The sequence below is a fragment of the Cnephaeus nilssonii genome (assembly GCF_951640355.1).
Source record: "Cnephaeus nilssonii genome assembly, chromosome: 2".
In the NCBI taxonomy this organism is placed as follows: Eukaryota; Metazoa; Chordata; class Mammalia; order Chiroptera; family Vespertilionidae; genus Cnephaeus; species Cnephaeus nilssonii.
In genome coordinates, this window is record NC_137073.1 from 37,625,966 (window position 1) to 37,643,849 (window position 17,884).

The 17,884-nt window shown below is 37.4% G+C and overlaps 1 protein-coding gene across 1 annotated transcript in view; it reads left to right on the plus strand.

Annotated features, from left to right (window-relative positions):
• FBN2 (fibrillin 2) overlaps positions 1 to 17,884 on the plus strand; it is a 261,440-nt gene that overhangs the window by 9,904 nt on the left and 233,652 nt on the right. Inside the window, exon 5 of the mRNA XM_079793608.1 lies at positions 6,699 to 6,794. Coding sequence (XP_079649734.1) covers positions 6,699 to 6,794 — 96 coding nt within the window. The remainder of the gene's footprint in view (positions 1 to 6,698; positions 6,795 to 17,884) is intronic.

Here is a 17,884-nt window from a genome sequence, read left to right on the forward strand (position 1 = left end):
AGATGTCATTATGAAAGAGGGAACTTAAATCCAGCAAAGCTCTTATCTTCAATCACTGGAGAATATCCTGTACTAATCAAGAAATAACATTTTGGCAAGGATGTAAAGATTGTAGCTCCTGGATTGTGACACATCACTGGGGAATACTTTAGGTTATTGTTTCCCAAATTGTGGGACTCTTATGGGAAGGACATGACATGAAAGAAAGCTGAATCATAAATTGTAAGAAAGTCCCTATTTACTTCATTTGCATTTCATCAGATTCAGACTCTGGTTTTGCTGTTGCTAATCTTTAAGGCCTCCCGAAGAACTGATCATCAGTTTAACATAAAATAGACTGAGTCTAAGGTGTGCAAGAATATCTAGCTTCTTTTAAATTAAACTTATTTTATTTTGTTGCAGTTAAAATGTTTTTAAATTGTAGTAAAATCTATATAACATAAAAATTTCCATTTTAACCATTTTTAAGTATACACTTTAGTAGCATTAAGCACATTCACATTGTTGTGAAGTCATCACCACCATACATCTACAGCCCCTTTTTCCTGTTGCTGAACTAAAACTGTGTACCCATTAAATAGTAACTCCTCATTTCTCTCTCACCCCAGCTCTTGGCAGTCACCATTCTACTTTCTGTCTCTATGAATTTGACTACTCTATGTACCTCATATAACTGTGATCATATAGTACTTTAAGGCTGAATAATATTCCATTTTATGTATATAGCATATTTTGTTTATTAATTTTTCCATCAATGGACACATGAGGTGCTTCCATCTTTTGGTTATTGTGAATAATGCTGCTGTGAACATGAGTGTACAGACATCCATTTGAGCCTCTACTTTCAGTTCTACTGGGTATCTATAATAATAAAAGCATAATATGCTAATTATACCGGATATCCTTCTGGATGAAGCCGGTGCTGCGAGGGAAGCCTGGGTTCTGGGTGCCAGAGGGAAGCCGGTGCCAGCAGCCAGGGGAAGGAAGGCCTACTCTTGCATGAATTTCATGCATCGGGTCTCTAGTATATCCATAAGTGGAATTACTGGATCATGTGGTAGTTCTATTTTTAATTTTTTGAGGAGCTGCAATACTGTTTTCCCTGGTGGCTGCACCATTTTACATTCCCACCAGCAATTGCACAAGGGTTCCAATTTCTCCACACCCTCGCCAACACTTGTTATTTCTGTGGGTGTTTTTCTATGATAGGCATCCTAATAGATATGAAGTGATATCTCCTTGTGGTTGTTAAAAGTTATTTTTATGATTGTCTTCAAGTTAGGGTGATTATAGCTTTTTGCTTGTAAGTGCTATAAAGTTTTCTTTTAAGATCATTTTAAATAAATAGTGAATCAATTTCAAGAAAAATATTCTGTTAAGGCGAGGATTAGGCCAACATTTTCTATAAAGCTAGATAGTAAATATTTTAGACTTCACGATCTCATGACCAACTACTGAGCTCTGCCATTGTAGTGCAAATGTGACTATGGGCAACATGTAAACAAATGCGCTTGGCTGTGTCTCAGTAAAACTATATTTATGAACACAGATGTTTGTGTGAAAGTATCACTAGGTTGTTGATATAGATAGAGACTCAGGTGTGTGTTCAAATTTTTCTTTTTATGTTTCAACCACAAAAAGTGTGAAATCTCCTCCCAGTTCATGGGCAGTGCAAAAACAGGCCATGTGCCAGGTCTGGCCTGTGGGTCACAGTTTGTAGGCCTCTTATGTGGGTGGTTCTCAAGTATGGCAAAAACTGTTAGGGTAATCTGAGATTGACTGAAGTTAGGGAAATGGATTGTTAAAGTATTTAAGAGAATACAGTGCATTGAGGCCAGTTTTCTTGCAAAAAGTAGGAGTTGCCAATGTAACAAATTTTTTTTTGGTTTGCCTGGTGACAGCAGGAAAGAGCTGGGCAAGAGGAACAGAAATTCTAGCAAAGTTTTATTTTTCATGGATGATTTCTTTTCTATATCTTTTCATGCATTCAGGTTTTTCCAAAATTTATATAGTACACTCCAGTTTATAATCATAAAAAAGGAAAAATGTATTATGATCATGACATTAATAAGCAGGCAGATTTGTACCTTTATGTCTACAAAAGCATTAGAATATCTGATCATGTCTTTGACAGAGTTCAGTAGGCAGAGAAGAGAGACACAACTATCCTTCTGGAAACTCAACTTTTCCCTCTTTGAGGGGAAAAATTACAATTACTTTAAAATTAAAGGGTAAAGAACCTTGCTTCAAGTTAATCTTTCAGAGTATTTGCTCAAAACTATCTTGAAATTAGCCACATTCCGTCTGAATTCACCTGCTGTACCTATCTGGGTGTATGTGTGTGTGTCTGTATTTTCCTGAAGGTTCTACAGAAAGAGCTCTGGTAGGTGTGTCCCTTCCCTGTTCTTCACACAGAAATGGGAAATGAGGGATGACAAGTGGTTTCCCTTCTGGGAGGAGGTGTTTTTATGTTCTCTGCCCCTGTGTCAAACCATATTGATTTCCAATCAGGGGAAAGCAAAAAGCACTGGATCAGAAAAGCAGCATATACCTGAAAATTTGTTCTCTAAGATATACTATGGGATGAAACCATTCTTGCCCAACATTTATCTCAGGGGTAGTAGAACATATGGTACAAACAGAACATGTAACCAACAAAATTCATTGGTCAGCAAATAAAAGGGGAAGATAACATAACTAGTACATATCAGCTCAAGAAATGGTTTAAGGAAGATACTTTCTAAGTTGTTTTATGTAGAGAGTGTTACTATACTGTGAGTAAAGAAGCAGGTGTAATAATTTACAGCTTGTGAATCCAGAAAAATTCTGGAAATATGATTGCAAAAATGAGAATTATGAAAACATTTTAAAACTGCTTAGCTGCTTTCCTAGAAATGTAGAAAGCATTTTTCAGAAAGCGGTCTTTTCATTTTATTTTGTCATGTGTATTGAGTAACTGCTGTGTGCCCCACACTATGCAAGGTGCTGGGAGTACATCAGTGAGCAAACAAGATGATGCCCTACTCTCACAGAGCTTGTATTTTGGTGAGGAAGACAATTAACAAGTAGGTGAAAAGGTAAATACCTAAAATTAGGTAATGAGAGTTCTAGAAGAAGAATGAGTAAGGGGGAGAGAGTCTGGGACAGGATAAGCAGTTCTCTATTTTACACTGGTGATGTCTGAGAAGATGACTTTGAACACACACCCGAGTCTGTGCTTTTAGATCAGTGGGGAAAGGGTTATAGCAGAGGGAAAAGCAAATTCTAAGGACCTGTGGTGGGAACAGATTTTGTTTGTTATGGAAACAATAAGAAGACCCATGCATGTGGCTGGATGAAAGGAGATAATGATGGGAGGTGGGTCCTTGTAGACTAAGGAAAGAAATTTGGACTGTACCCTCAATATTAGGGGAAGCCATTGGGGCATTTGAGCAATGGAGTGATATGATCTGACTTTTTTTTTTTTAATTATTCTGGCTGGATTGATTTGTTGAAACTGGATTATAGAAAGGTCAAGAGAAAATGAGAGGCTGCCAGTTAGGAGGCTACTTCATGGTGCTGGTGAATGATGCTGTAGTAATTGAGGATGTGATGAGTGCTAGGATTCTGCTTGTATTTTGGATGTAGAATCTATGAAAGAAAGTGGGTGCTGATGGTGGGCTGGGTGTGGTGGGTAAGAAAAAAAGGAAAAGCAAAGATCCAGAGTGACAACTAGAGGATTTGGGTGGAGCTTTAGGCTGAATGGTGATGTCATTTCCTGAGATGAGAAAGACTAAGCAGGGAGTGGGTTGGACGGAGGAGTCAGGTGGAGCTGAGAACACAGGATATCAAGAGTTCTATTTTGGATTTAATAGGTTAAGAAGTCTGTTAGGCCTCCAAGTGGAAAGATCTGTGAACTCATATCTTAGCAGAGAAGTCAGAGATAGAGATATGAATTTGGGAACATATAGATTGAATTTTTATATAGATACTCTTTTAATGATAGGCCTAAATAAAAATCACTAGGTTGTTGATATAGATAGAGAAGTGGTTTGAAGGCAGAGCCCTGATTCAGCCCAATGTTTTGAGATGGAGAAGAGGAAGAGAAGCCAGCAGAGAAGAATGAGAAAGAGTAGACAATGAAATAGGAGGAAAACAGGGAGAGTGTGGAATCCTGGAAGACAAATGAAGAAGATAGAGCCAATAGTAAAGATTCATATTGTCCTATGTCAAAACAAGAGGCTTTTGTTTCTTTCATCTTTTTAACATTTTAGCCTGGTCTAGTGTGCTGTTTTTATCTAGTACTAGAGGCCTGGTGCATGAATTCTTGCACGGGTGGGGTCCCTAGGTCTGGCTGGTGATGGGTGCCTGTCTCACCCAGTCCTGATTGGGCTGATCAGGGCCGGCCAAGAGGAGGGACCGTGGGAGGTTGGCTGGCTGTGGGAACGCAATGACTGCCGTGGGGCAGCTCCTGCGTCAAGCGTCTGCCCCTAGTGGTCAGTGTGTGTCATAGTGACCAGTTGGTCAGTCATTCGGTCGACCAGTCGTAATGGTCGCTTAGGCTTTTATATATATAGATGTTTGTGTAAAAGTACCAACCATAATATGTCTCAGTGTCTGTACCTAAGTTAGTGGTATAAAAATCTGCTTAATAAAAACATATACTTGCCATATTACTTTGTACAAGTAGGTTCTCAGTAAATATTTATTGAATAAAAATCTTCAAGCTTCTACAGTACATTGTCAGTGCTCTGTTTCACAGGCTGACCAGCGTGAAACAGGATATGCTTTTCCCTTCTCCCCAGAGGTAGTTAAGAAACCAGCTTTCTATTTCCTCTATAGTATGTCTTTTTCTCTCCTGTCTTTTGCTATATCTTATACCAGGTGTAGGCATTTTTTTCATCTTGGGTGGTCAGCATTCTTTCCATGGTGGAAAAATGTAGGCATATTCAAGTTTCTTTCCAACTCCAGTTGAATGTAAATGTCTGTCTCTGTTATGTTTTGTTACAAAAAATATTATGGTATAAAATAACTTTTGTTATAACTCATTCAAAGGAAGGAAAATTACCTCTTTTTTTGTTGTTCCAATTTTATATGTATTTACCACTTCTATTTCTTTGCTGTTGCTCTTCACTGTAAACATTGGATATTGTAGAGCAAGTTGTTTTCATACAAATACTCTGTAGTATAAAAGAGAAAGGGAGAGAAGGTTTGTAGAATACCTTTAATGTCCAGCTACTGTGCATGTTATTTTCTACACTGTTTTATTTAATCCTCATATTTCTATGGGGAAGGGACTATTAGCACTATTATACAGGCTGAGGATTGGAAAGATGTGATTAGGAAATACTGAGGACAGCAGAACTCCTGATCTGTTCACTGAATCATTCTGCTTCCCAAAACAGTGGGGAAAAGGCTGTGAATTTTGACATATTGCAGGATTTTTAAAAAAGTATCTGTGGTACATCAAACACTGCAGTGGGTTATGGAATACAAAGTCAAACTCACTCTGGTCCCTGTCCTGGAAGAACTCACTCTTAGGTGAGAGCTAGGAATATAAGCAAATGGCTTATATGGTTAGGGCATGTGCAGAGGGCAAGCAATCCACGTGTCTCTCTCCTCTCTCTCTCTCTCTCTCTCTCTCTCTCTCTCTCTCTCTCTCGTCCCTTCCTCCCTCCCTTCCACTCTCTCTAAAAATCAATGGAAAAAATACTCTTGGGTGAGTTTGATTCCTGGTCAGAGCACATGCCTGGGTTACAGGCTCGATCCCCAGTGGGGACTGTCTCTCTCTCTCCCCCCACTTCCTCTCTCCCTCCCTCCCTCTTCTCTCTATCCCCCTCCTCCCTTTCTTCCATTCTTTCTAAAAATCAGTGGATGGACATGGAGAGCATTATGCTAAGTGAAATAAGCCACTCAGATAAAGATAAGTATCACATAATTTCACTCATTTGTGGAATATAATGAACAACATAAATTGATGAACAAAAATAGATCCAGAGACATAGAAGCATTGAACAGACCATCAAATCTCAGAAGGAAGGTGGGAGGGGTGTGTGTGAGAGATCAACCAAAGGACTTGTATGTATGCATATAAGCCTAACCAATGGACACAGACAGTAGGGGGTGAAGGCCTGTGCTAGAGGGCAGGGGTAGGCTGGGAGAGGTCAATGGGGGAAAAAGGGGACATGTGTAATACTTTCAACAATAAAAATTAAAAAAAAAAACACATAAGGCAAGATCAGAGTAGACCTGGAGAAAAAAACAAGATAAAAAGAAAAATATCCTCAGGTGAGCCCAGCTGGTGTGGCTCAGAGGTTGAGTGATTCCTGGTCAGAGCACATGCCTGGGTTGCAGGCTCCATCCCCAGTGGGCGGTGTGCAGCAGGCAGCTGATCAATGATTCTTTTTCATCATTGATGTTTCTATCTCTCTCTCCCTCTCCCTTCCTCTTTGAAATCAATACAAATGTTTTAAAAAATATCCTCAGGTGAGGATTTAAAAAAACAAACCACTTTTATCAGACACTTGCTTAACAATGTGATTTTCATGAATTGTGTAGGCTTTTGTCTCACTATGCATTTAAATATATTTATGAAATGCATAATGTGAACTGTAACTTGTGTTTTAGAGATAAGGTTCATGATTGGCTGCATCTCCACACTACTATGATGTACTTTGGGATTTGCTATGTAATGATTTTCTTGCTGTGTTTGTGTGCAGCGGTCTGTGAAAATGGATGTCAGAATGGTGGACGTTGTATTGGACCCAACCGCTGTGCTTGTGTTTATGGATTCACTGGTCCACAGTGCGAAAGAGGTAAGTAAAGAAAAATGAGAACTTCACTTAAGAGGAGTCTATTTTATTGTAAAAATGTATAGATTTTGTTATTCTATCAGAAGTTCTCAAATGAAGCAATGTTTTCCTTCTTTTTTGGTTATGTCTATAACTTGAATGGTAAGCTTTAGAAATATAGCTCATAGCAGCAGAAGTGTATCAGTTTTTTTCCACCAGAGTGGCCTCACTTCAAGAGGCCAAACCTGGGCCTATGTCTATTGAATGAGTGACTGATGGCATATTCTAATAATGTGCTTAATTAAAAATGGGAGTTCTGCCTCTATTAAAAGGAATAATATCGGGACATTCTTGGATGCAAAATCAACAAAAATGGTATAAATTTTCCTAACCAATAAGGAAATACAGTATATTACATTGCATAACAAAAAGCCCAGAGCTGGTGGGCTTCAGGTAGGATGTGCTTAAAACTTTCACTCTGTTACTCTGTTTCTTTTGGCCCAGTCCTCGTTTGGGTGTCAGTTTTCCCCCACCATGAAGTTCTTTGTGGTTGTAAGATGAATGCCAGCAGTAACTGAGGCAAGTTGCTCCCCTGTTCACATCTAGAGAGATAAAGTTTCTCCTCTAATCATGGGCCAATAATAATTCCATATTCTGATTGCCTTAAGCTTTAGTTTTTGAACCAGTCCATGGCAAGGTGAATGGTATTATTACTACGTTTGATGTAGACTTATCAGGACCTGTCCTTGGAGCAGGAAATAATGTAAGCTTCCTTAACGTTGCAGGGAGGTGAGAGTTTGGTATTTGAACACAGTAGAGGTTCTGTTGGACAGGAGGAAAGTGGTAGAGGAACGGATACTGGATAGGCATCCAGCATTGTCTACTTTATTCTTGTAAGTGGTCATTCAAGCCAATATGAAACCAATTTGCTATAATTTGGATTAGCAGTTAAACTCGTGACCTACTGTAGACTTCTGAAAATCCCTGTGTTGCTATGCTAAGTGAACTATTAATAATGTCCTGGTAGCAATTGGGTGCCAATGGTATATCAAAAAAGTTAAACTTCATAGTAAAAAAAAAACTATTTAGCACTTGAACCATAAGAGTAAAAGTAAGATTAAACTAAAAGCAATATTACATAATCATTCATAATTACACACATCCTCCATTTATTTTTCCAGGGCTTGTCCCAGCATTTAAAATTGTATAGCACTTTCTTTGTTGCAAAGCGTTAGAGTAAATGAAGCTGTGTCATTGAAATATAACAGAGAAGTAGTGGTGATGGTTTATATAAGGCATTGAATTGCAAAGAAACTTTATATTTTAACAATTAAACTCATTACTCTGACAAAAATTTCATCTTGGTATTCAGGTTAAATCTTGAGAAGAAACTGAGAAGTTAGAACTATATGGTGAAGTTAGAAAAGTAAGATGTATGCAGCCTTTTAATATGTGTGTGTGTGTGTGTGTGTGTGTGTGTGTATCAAGATACTTATATTACTGCTAAGGTAACAGATTTCTTGAGATTGAAGTACATTACACAAATGACAGAGTTTACAGTTACACTTTGGATACATTTAAATGTCTTTACCAGATGCTTTTATTTGGGGAAGAAAAATTAATTATGAAATGTTAGCATAAAAAGATAAGGTGTTAAGAATGGGATAACACAAATTTCCTAGATGATGTTGTTTATTTAAAGACCATAGAATGGTAAACAGTTAAATTTAAAATTTCAAATGTAATTATAATTGGTGGAGATAATGTTCATTTTTCTGGACGTCATGTAAGCTTTGCAGCTCTGTCATTTCGAAGCAGATTTCAAGTTCAATTGGCAAAAGCATTGGGTAGTTTCAACTCAGAGGCTTCCAGGCATTACATCATTGTTCTTCAACAGTTATTCATTCACTAGATTTGTTAGTTCTTACTAAATTTATGGGAACGCAGTAAAGACCTACATATATTTTACATGTACAGTAGCATGTTTTCAGAAGAAATTACAAAATTAATTAGTTAACAAATTGGCCTGAAGCATATTTTTTAAAACATGGGCTTCTTTCTTAAACATATTTTAAATTACTACCCTTAACATGAAAGTTCTAACGCTCCATTTCTTCCAAAGGAGTTAGTAATTTCCACTCTTAGATTGCAACCATGAACTTTAACACCTTTAAAAGATATTTGCAGTTGAATTTTGTAAAAGTATAATAGCTAAACCTGCTAAAAGTGGAGTCAGAACTTTTTCCAAGAAACATTGTTTGCATAGATAAAGAAGTAATAACTTATTTATGTTGAGTGTAGTGACTAGATTTGCATGCCCTGCTAACCTTTGAAGTTCACATTGTGTTTTTCAGTTACAGAATTTCAACATATATGTTATTTGTTCTCTTAAAAAAAGACTTTTGTAAAATTAGGGGTATTTTTCCTCCTTAATGTAGAACACATAATTTTCCTTTAAGTTGGCCTCTGGTGTTCAGTTGTGTGATAAACATGGCTGCTTTTCCAGCTATCTGGGCTTCTGGCAGACTCGTTTCCGGACTGGAGACTGAGACTGATGGTAACTAATGGCTGGCATGATTATGGTATTTAACTTGAATCTTGATGCTGGGTAAGCTGAACTTCTTTAGAGTTCTCTTCTCACTCTTGCTGATATGCACAATAACCTTTCATACTTAACATTGAAAAAAAAAAAAGAGTTCTCATGGCCACATGCTGATTATAAAATGCAGGCACATCAGCTGTATCCAAGGCACATGAAAGTTCTCAGTTCTCTTTGCTTCTCTTTCCAAATAGATGGCATTTGAAAAACAATAAGTATTGCACTTAAAATACACCTGAGAATACATAGAAATTGAATCAGCATTGTATACCAAGATTTTGTGTCACCCCCCAACACTTAAAAATATACCTTATTATTTATCAGTAGAAATCTGGAGGGGGTGGTCAGGCAAAAAATGAATTTACCTAAGAGATTTATGAACAAAATATAATGATTACTTGATCATAAATGTGGCCTACCCATAGTCCCTGTTTCAGTTTCTTTGACTTAAGTTGTTGTTGAAATCTTATTTTTTTAATTGAACTTTCTTTGTACCTTATATAAGGACTAGAGGCCCGATGCATGAAATTCGTGCAAGAGTAGGCCTTCACAGCCGCAGTGGCTGCCTCGATCCTGTCGCTGCAGCCCCGGCTTCGTGTGGAAGGTTGTCCGTAAGGACGTCTGGTCTAATTAGCATATTATGCTTTTATTATTATAGATTAGTTCTTAGAAATATATTCTAGACCCTTTTAAATTATATAAAAATTCTTACTACAAATTGTTCTGGTCATTTAATCACGACTTTCATTAAGAAGTGTGTAAATTAGTTAAAATTTCAAATGCCCTTATGCTTAATGAAAATTCTTTTAAAGTGTTCACTTTTCAGTACGTGGTGCCTGAAAAAGGATTGGAGATTTACTTTCTAATCTATTGAAATTTTTAAGAAAAAATTATTTTTAAAAATCTGGTGGAAAAGTGAGATCAAGTTCCAAAGTTTAAGTTTGTAAAATCTAAACTTTCAAACCTTTATGTAAAATGAAAAATTGAAGGATTTTGCTGCAGGATTACTTTCATAAAATCATCCAATTACAAAATCTAATGCCTTAACTCAATGACAAAAAACATGGCAGAAGGAGTCACTCAGCCTCTGCGTGAATGCCTCCACTCACAGGGCTCTCACTCACCCCATCATGAGACAGTGTTTCATTGTCAGTCTTGATTGTTGAAACTCTGCGTTACCCCACACCTGCCTAAGCTGCGAATTTAACCGATGAGTAGCACCTCCCTTATTGTCTGAGTGGGAACTTAATGATGGTGATGCCTCCAAAAGGAGTTAACCCCAGCTCTAGGAGTCAACCACAATCTACCACTTGGGTTTGCATTATGGGAGCTTGAAGTCTAGTTATAAGCTCTTGAATTAGTCTATACATTTTTGTTTGTTCAGCTACATTTCAGGAGGTAAAGTAACTATGACAGCTATTAAACCAACTCAGACCTTATGCAGATTCTTCATGTACAAGAGTGGAGACAGGCAAATCAAGGTTTTCCTGAATTATGTACACAGGATCCAAGTTCATTCAGAAATAATTGGTTTACTTATTAATCAACATTAATTCCATGGTCTTGCAATTTACTATAAAGTATGCCAGGTGGATTTGTTCAGCCTGTGAACATTCAAGTAACATAGCAAATTAACAGTGTGACCAGGAACCAGGGGAGCATGGTGAGAGAACATGCTGGTATTATGCAGACTTCTATACGCAGTAGATTTCATGCTTTCAAGAAATGTACAAGCAGTACTTGGCAGAAGACATTCCTTTCATTGTAATATTCTTACCTAAAGTAACACATTTTTATTATAAGATAATTTAAAATAAGACAAGATAAAACAAAAAATGCAATTATTTATAATTTTTTCATTCAGAATGAATTACTTTTAACATTTTGGAGAATAGACTTTGGGTACGTTTTCCTTAGTGTTTACAAAGAATAGGATTTTTCCATTTATATTGGAATCTCCTATAACATGAAATGTACTTATATCCTGCTTCTCCTTTTGTGTTACGAAATAGGTTATGCTAGGGATTGTAAAAGCTGCACTGAGGGCTAGGCCTCTATATTCTGTACAACCATATCATATTTGTAAGGTTAGTTTTTCAACCTTACAGATGAGGAAACTTCCCAGGTCAAAGTTACAGTCGTATCAGGAGTATAATGACAGGAGGGGGTTATCAGACAATCTGATTGAACACCTTAAACTCAATTACTGTGATAGAGATTCCTGCCATAATTATATTTCCTATTAGTTGACATTTAGGGTCATTTCCGGGCTTTCTTTTCATTTTGTTGGTTTGTTTGTAGTTTAGCAATCCTGTGATAAAAATTTATGCAGATAAATATATATCCTTGATTTTATTCTTAGCATATGTATTAGAAATTTAACTGCTGAGTTGTAGAGTTTGTGAAAATTTAAAGCTTTTGTTATGTTCACTTCCCTCTAAAAAGCTACTTATTAATTATTCCTTCGGTATTGTGTTTAGAAAGTCTTTTCCCATTCACAGGACTTATAAAAAATCTATAGTTTTTTTCCTAATGCTTTTGGGATTTGGGATTTTACTTCTTTTTGACTTTTTAAGGACAAGTTAGAATATACAGGAGAGTAGCAAATTTATTTATAAATATTTTTAAATATCAGTTGAATGCTTATTAAATACTAGGCTAAGTACTTGAAACTCAAGTTACAAAGACAAATAATATGTGCTCTCTGTTAATGAGAAGCAAGTAATCTCTCTAAAGAACAGAACTGGTCATGCACTTTAAACCTCAAAATGTAATACGACACAGGAAATGCTATAATAGAAGTAGGAACAAAGTTGTGTGAAAGCTCAAAAATGCTTCCTGATTAAGACAAAATGCTTCCTGATTAAGACTTTTCAGGAAGAAAAGTCTTCCTGAAGTTAGTCTCAATGAAAAAACACAAAAATGTCTCATTCTAATGGGAAAAACAATTTTGGACTAATTCCTGGATTGATATTTTAAGCTATATCATGATTGAGTCTTAACATTATTTAAACTCCATAATCAATTACTAGTTACCACAGTCCCTGAGCTGATATTTGTTTTATAGAAATAAGATGTCACTCTCCTTTTTTTTTTTTTGCACTTTGAAATTTTAATGAGGATGAAATTACAAGGAATAGCAAGAGAGAATGTTACTGACAGCAGATGTCAAACTCACATGCGCCTGCATGTGCGCGCGCACACACACACACACACACACAATTCCACACTCGTGAAGCTGTTAAGAACATTTTATAACCTTGCACTCTCTAAACTAAACTTAGCCTTAAATGGGCATCAGAGAAATACCAAAAGATCTGTGAGAACTTAACTTTTGGCGCTAGCTCAGATGACATCCTTATCTTGAATGCCATTAAGAACACAAGGGAAGGAAAATGGAAGAGAAAAAGCAGACAGTGGGAGCTGGAAGGAAGGGATGGGAAGAAGAAAATGAAGGATGATAGAAGAGGGAGATGTAATGCTAAGCCTAGGAGCAGAGATGCTTGTTTGTGTAAAGAAAGGGTCTAAGTTTGGGAGAAAATCAATTTATTCATTGATCTGATTTGGGAGAGGTGAGGGTTTTTATTTCTCATTCTCCAATTTAAGCAGTAAGACTGAATGTGTTTGCAGCCTGTTAGATACTGATGCTTTATTTATAAAACTCCTTTGAATTAAAGCAGTATATTCATTTATTACAGCTCTATGTGCTTTTATTTATATACTAGAGGCCCGGTGCATGAAATTCATGCACAGGGGTGGGAGGGTCCCTCAGCCCGGCCTGCACCCTCTCCCAATCCAGGACCACTGGCTCCAAACTGCTCACCTGCCTGCCGGCCTGATTGCCCTAACTGCTCTCCTCTGCCAGCCTGATCACCCTAACTGCTCTCTCCTGCCGGCCTGAACCCTCTAACTGCTCTCCCCTTCCAGCCTGACCCCCCTAACTGCTCTCCTCTGCCGGCCTGATACCACTAACTGCTCTCCCCTGCTGGCCTGATCACCCCTAACCGCCTCTGCCTCGGCCCTGCCACTATGGCTTTGTCCAGAAGGACATCAGGAAGGTTGTCCGGAAGACGTCCAGTCTAATTAGCATATTACCTTTTTATTAGTATAGATAGATTCTTTTGTTTATTTTTGGTTTATCTATCTAGAGGCAGGGGAATCTATAATACAAAATAAAAATATTCAAATATTTTATATTTGTATAACTCCATAAATATTTTCCTGTTTTCCAATTTCATCATCAGGTTGGAAGACATTAAAGGATATGGATACTGGACAAAGCTACCACACACACAAATTAAATATAATGAAATGTTATATAGGATTTAGCCAAAAGTAATTAATAATAAAATGTTCATGTGTGTGGGGATGGGATTTATGTAATATACACTGTATATTTCAAAAATTCCAAATATTATAAATTGCTAATTAACATTTTTTTCCAAGGGTTTCAGATAAAGGATTGTGACCTACAGTTACCTCATAGATTTATTGGGAAGATTAAAAGCGATAATGTGTTAAGCTTTGCACCCATAATAGGCAGAGTGCCTGGCACATGGTAGGCATCCACTAAGTGATTTGTTTTGTTTTAGGAATATAGCGTGTAACCAGAATCAAAACTTATTAGTAAGACCTATGTGACCTTAGAAATGTGATTGCCTTCTCTGATCCTGTGTCTGCTATGTCAACCTTGAATTATTTTTGTGAGCCTTAAATGATATAGTGTAATACTTGGCACTCAGTAAATGATAATCATTGATGCTCATCTCTTTTAACCGGACTCCTCAGTTATCAAAAAGATAGATGTGTGGTGGTTGGCTATTCCAAATGGAGTATTCAAAAATGGAGTTTTGAGTGGGGAATAAAAGGATGTTTTTAAGTATTTAAAAATAGAGTTCAGCCCTAGCTGGTTTGGCTCAATGGATAGAGCATTGGCCTATGGACTGAAGCGTCCCGGGTTCCATTCCGGTCAAGGGCACATGCCCAGATTGCAGGCTCCATCCCAGTGGGGGGTGTGCAGGAGGCAGCCAATCAGTGATTCTCTCTCATCATTGATGTTTCTCTCTCTCTCTCTCTCTCTCTCTCTCTCCCTCTCTCTCCCTCTCTGAAATCAATAAAAAAATATTTAAAAAAAAGAGTTCAGTGCTGTTTTTATTGAGTGGAAGTACTCAGAATCCTATATAATAAAAGGCTAATATGCTAAGTATCCAGTCTTCTATTCAACCAATCAAAGCATAATATGAAGAATCATATGCTAAGGCCACTCAACCGCTTGCTATGACATGCATTGACCACCAGAGGGCAGGTGCTCCAACTGGTAGGTTAGCTTGCTGCTGGGGTCCAGCTGATCAGGACTGAGAGAGACAGGCCGGACATGCCCTGGAGCCTTCCGATGGTCCCTCCCTGGCTGGCTAACTCCCGCATCCCTCCCTGGCCCTGATCGTGCACTGGTGGGGTCCCTCAGCCTAGCCTGTGCCCTCTCGCAATCTGGGACCCCTCGGGGGATGTCGGAGAGTCTGTTTCGGCCTGATCCTGCAGGTCAGGCTGAGGGACCCCACTGGTGCACGAATTCGTGCACTGGACCTCTAGTAAATACCATATTTTAAGAGAGGTTCACATTCCTGGTATGAGAGTTAAATGAGAGATAAAGTGTCTAGCCAGTGTCTGGCACAGAGTAAGTGCTCAATAAATGATAAGCTATAATTATGAAAAATAAAGTCAAGATAAGATATATGCTCTCTTAGACAAAATTGTCTTGTTGGATGAGGACTGTTCCAGGATCACTGGGACTGTCTCAGGTCAGGGTGCATCAGTTGTGAACAATATAAGTTTCATTGTTTAATTTTGTGGGGTTTTTGTGATAGAACAGATCAATTGAATAATATCATATATCATTATCACTATCTTACACAATATGCAGTTGAACTTTCCAACCCTACTTATTTTGTTTAGATGTATTTCTACTGTCAATACCAGTGTTGCTATCAGTAGTTACTGTTTAACTGGTCTCTTTAGTCTCAGTCTCTCCCTGTGCACAAGGTCTTGTTCTAAGCATTGCACAATGTAATGACTGCATATGTAGGGTTTATTTCTCCCAAGGTACTTGTATTCAGTAGACTTGCATAGTGGTAAATCTGATAGAAGTAGATCAGGGGGGTCTTTGAACAGTCCAGAGATCAGTTCCTCTGTGAAGCTTTCCTTGACAGCACCCCCTCCCCGCCCCCACCTTACCTTATTTCTCAGACAAAAAAATTAGGCATGCTTTTATCGTACCTCGCATATGTTCCACTCAATCATTGTGTTGTGACTGTTTATTTACTTGGCTATGAGCCAGTGAAGAGCAGAGATTTTTTAAAAAAAATCTTTATTGTTGAAAGTATTACATATGTCCCCTTTTATCCCCCATTGACCTCTTCTAGCCTGTCCCCACCCCCCACCGCAGGCCTTCACCACTCTATTGTCTGTTTCCATAGGTTATGCATATGTATATGCATACAAGTTCTTTGGTTGATCTCCTTCCACCCTTCCCCCTTTCCCCACCTTCCCTCTGAGGTCTGACAGTCTGTTCCATGCTTCTTTGTCTCTGGATCTGTTTGTTCATCGTTTATTTTTGTTCATTAGATTCCACATATGAGTGAGGTCATTATATTTGTCTTGCTCTGACTGGCTTATTTCACTTAGCATAATACTCTTCATGTCCCTCTATGCTGTTGCAAATGGTTAAGTTTTTCTTTTTTATAGCTGCGTGTTCCCTCTACTTCACACAATGCAATATATTGAAAAATACCATATATATGATTACATAGAATATGGTTCGAAGTAGAAGAAATAGGGTGAAAAACACTGCCTGAAAATAACTGAAAAACAATAAAATATATGTAACAATGATTTTCAAGATATTGGGCATCAGGTAACAAAAGATAGTGACTCCTGAGAGAAGGGTTCTGTTAGATTCCATCAGCTTGCTGCTCAATAGTTTTTCCAGGCTGTGCTAAAGGCATAGAGAACCCACGCATAGCCTGTCAGACTCCTTACATTGAGGAGATGGAGTTGAGATGCTGAGGAGACCAAGATGGCTAGAGTTCTTAGGGCAGAATATGGGAGAGGGGAAAGCTGAATAAAGAGAAGTATAGAGTTATACAGAGGGTCTGTTTTAAATTTTCAGCAGCACACTGATCAGCACATGAATGTGAAGAATCTACCTGAGGCTGAAGAAGGAATCCCCCAAGAGAACTAGAAGGAACAATGCTCAGAGAACACACAGCCCAGAATTACTGCTTTTTCCTCAAATCAGAACAGAACCACACAATCTGTGGGGCAATGGTTAGAGTACTAAGATAGGTCCTGCCTCAGTAATGGGAATAATAGTCATAGATTAAATGCTACTCTGGCCCTGGCAAATAAATTCTGAAAGCAAAATACAGAAGTTTCATTTATTTATGAACAAAGTTCAACAATAGTTATAAGAATACAAAAAAAACCCTCACAGTATATTACATCTAATAAAATATTATTGATAAAAAATTTCCTATATGGGGGTTTCTTTTTATTGGATATTAATGTGCAGCATCAATTAGAAGGTGTAAGAACCAAATTGTACAGTGGGAGAGTATGATCATAATAAGAAGAATTACCAATCAATCAAAATACCCAGAACCTATACAGATGTTATAATTGTACTAGACGGCTTAAAACAGTTCTTTTAAGTATATTCTACATGTCTATAAAGCTAGAGAAAGATTCAAAATGTTAAACAGAGATATGGAATCCAAATAGACATTTTAAAGGTGAAAACTTCAAAATCAGATGTGAAAATATTCTTAATGGGTTTAATAACAGGTTATACATTGTAGATGAAGAGATTAGTGAACCAGAAAATATAGCAATAGAAATTATTCAAACTGAAATGCAAAAAAAATAAAAGGCTTAAAAATATAGGAGAGTATCACTGAACTTTGTGGCAACTTTTGGAGTTATCAAAAGAGTGATGGCAGAAAAATATATTTGAAGAAATGGTCACTAAATGTTAAAACTTGATGAATGCTGTAAATGGACAGAACCAAGAAGATTATTAATAAACCCCCTTAGCCCTAAAAAAAGAAACAACACAAAATGTCCATCAACAGGTGAATGGATCAGCAAATTGTGGTATATTTATACAATGGAATACTTCTTATTCATAATAAGTAAAAGAACTGTTGATAACATGCAATATTGATGAACCTCAAAATATTTACCCTGAGCGAAAGAAGGCACACAAAAAGGTATATGTGGTATGATTTCATATCAATATAGTTATAGATAATTCAAACTAATCTGTTGTGACAACTAGCAGATCATTGGTTTCCTAGGGATGGAGAGGTGTGAATGGGCAGGATAGAGAAATTACAGAGGAGCAAGAGAAAACTTTGGGGTGATGGACATATGTTCATTATGTAGATTTTATTAATGATTTTATGGGTGTATACCATATGTAAAAACATTGTACACTTTATGTGCACTTTATTGTATCAGT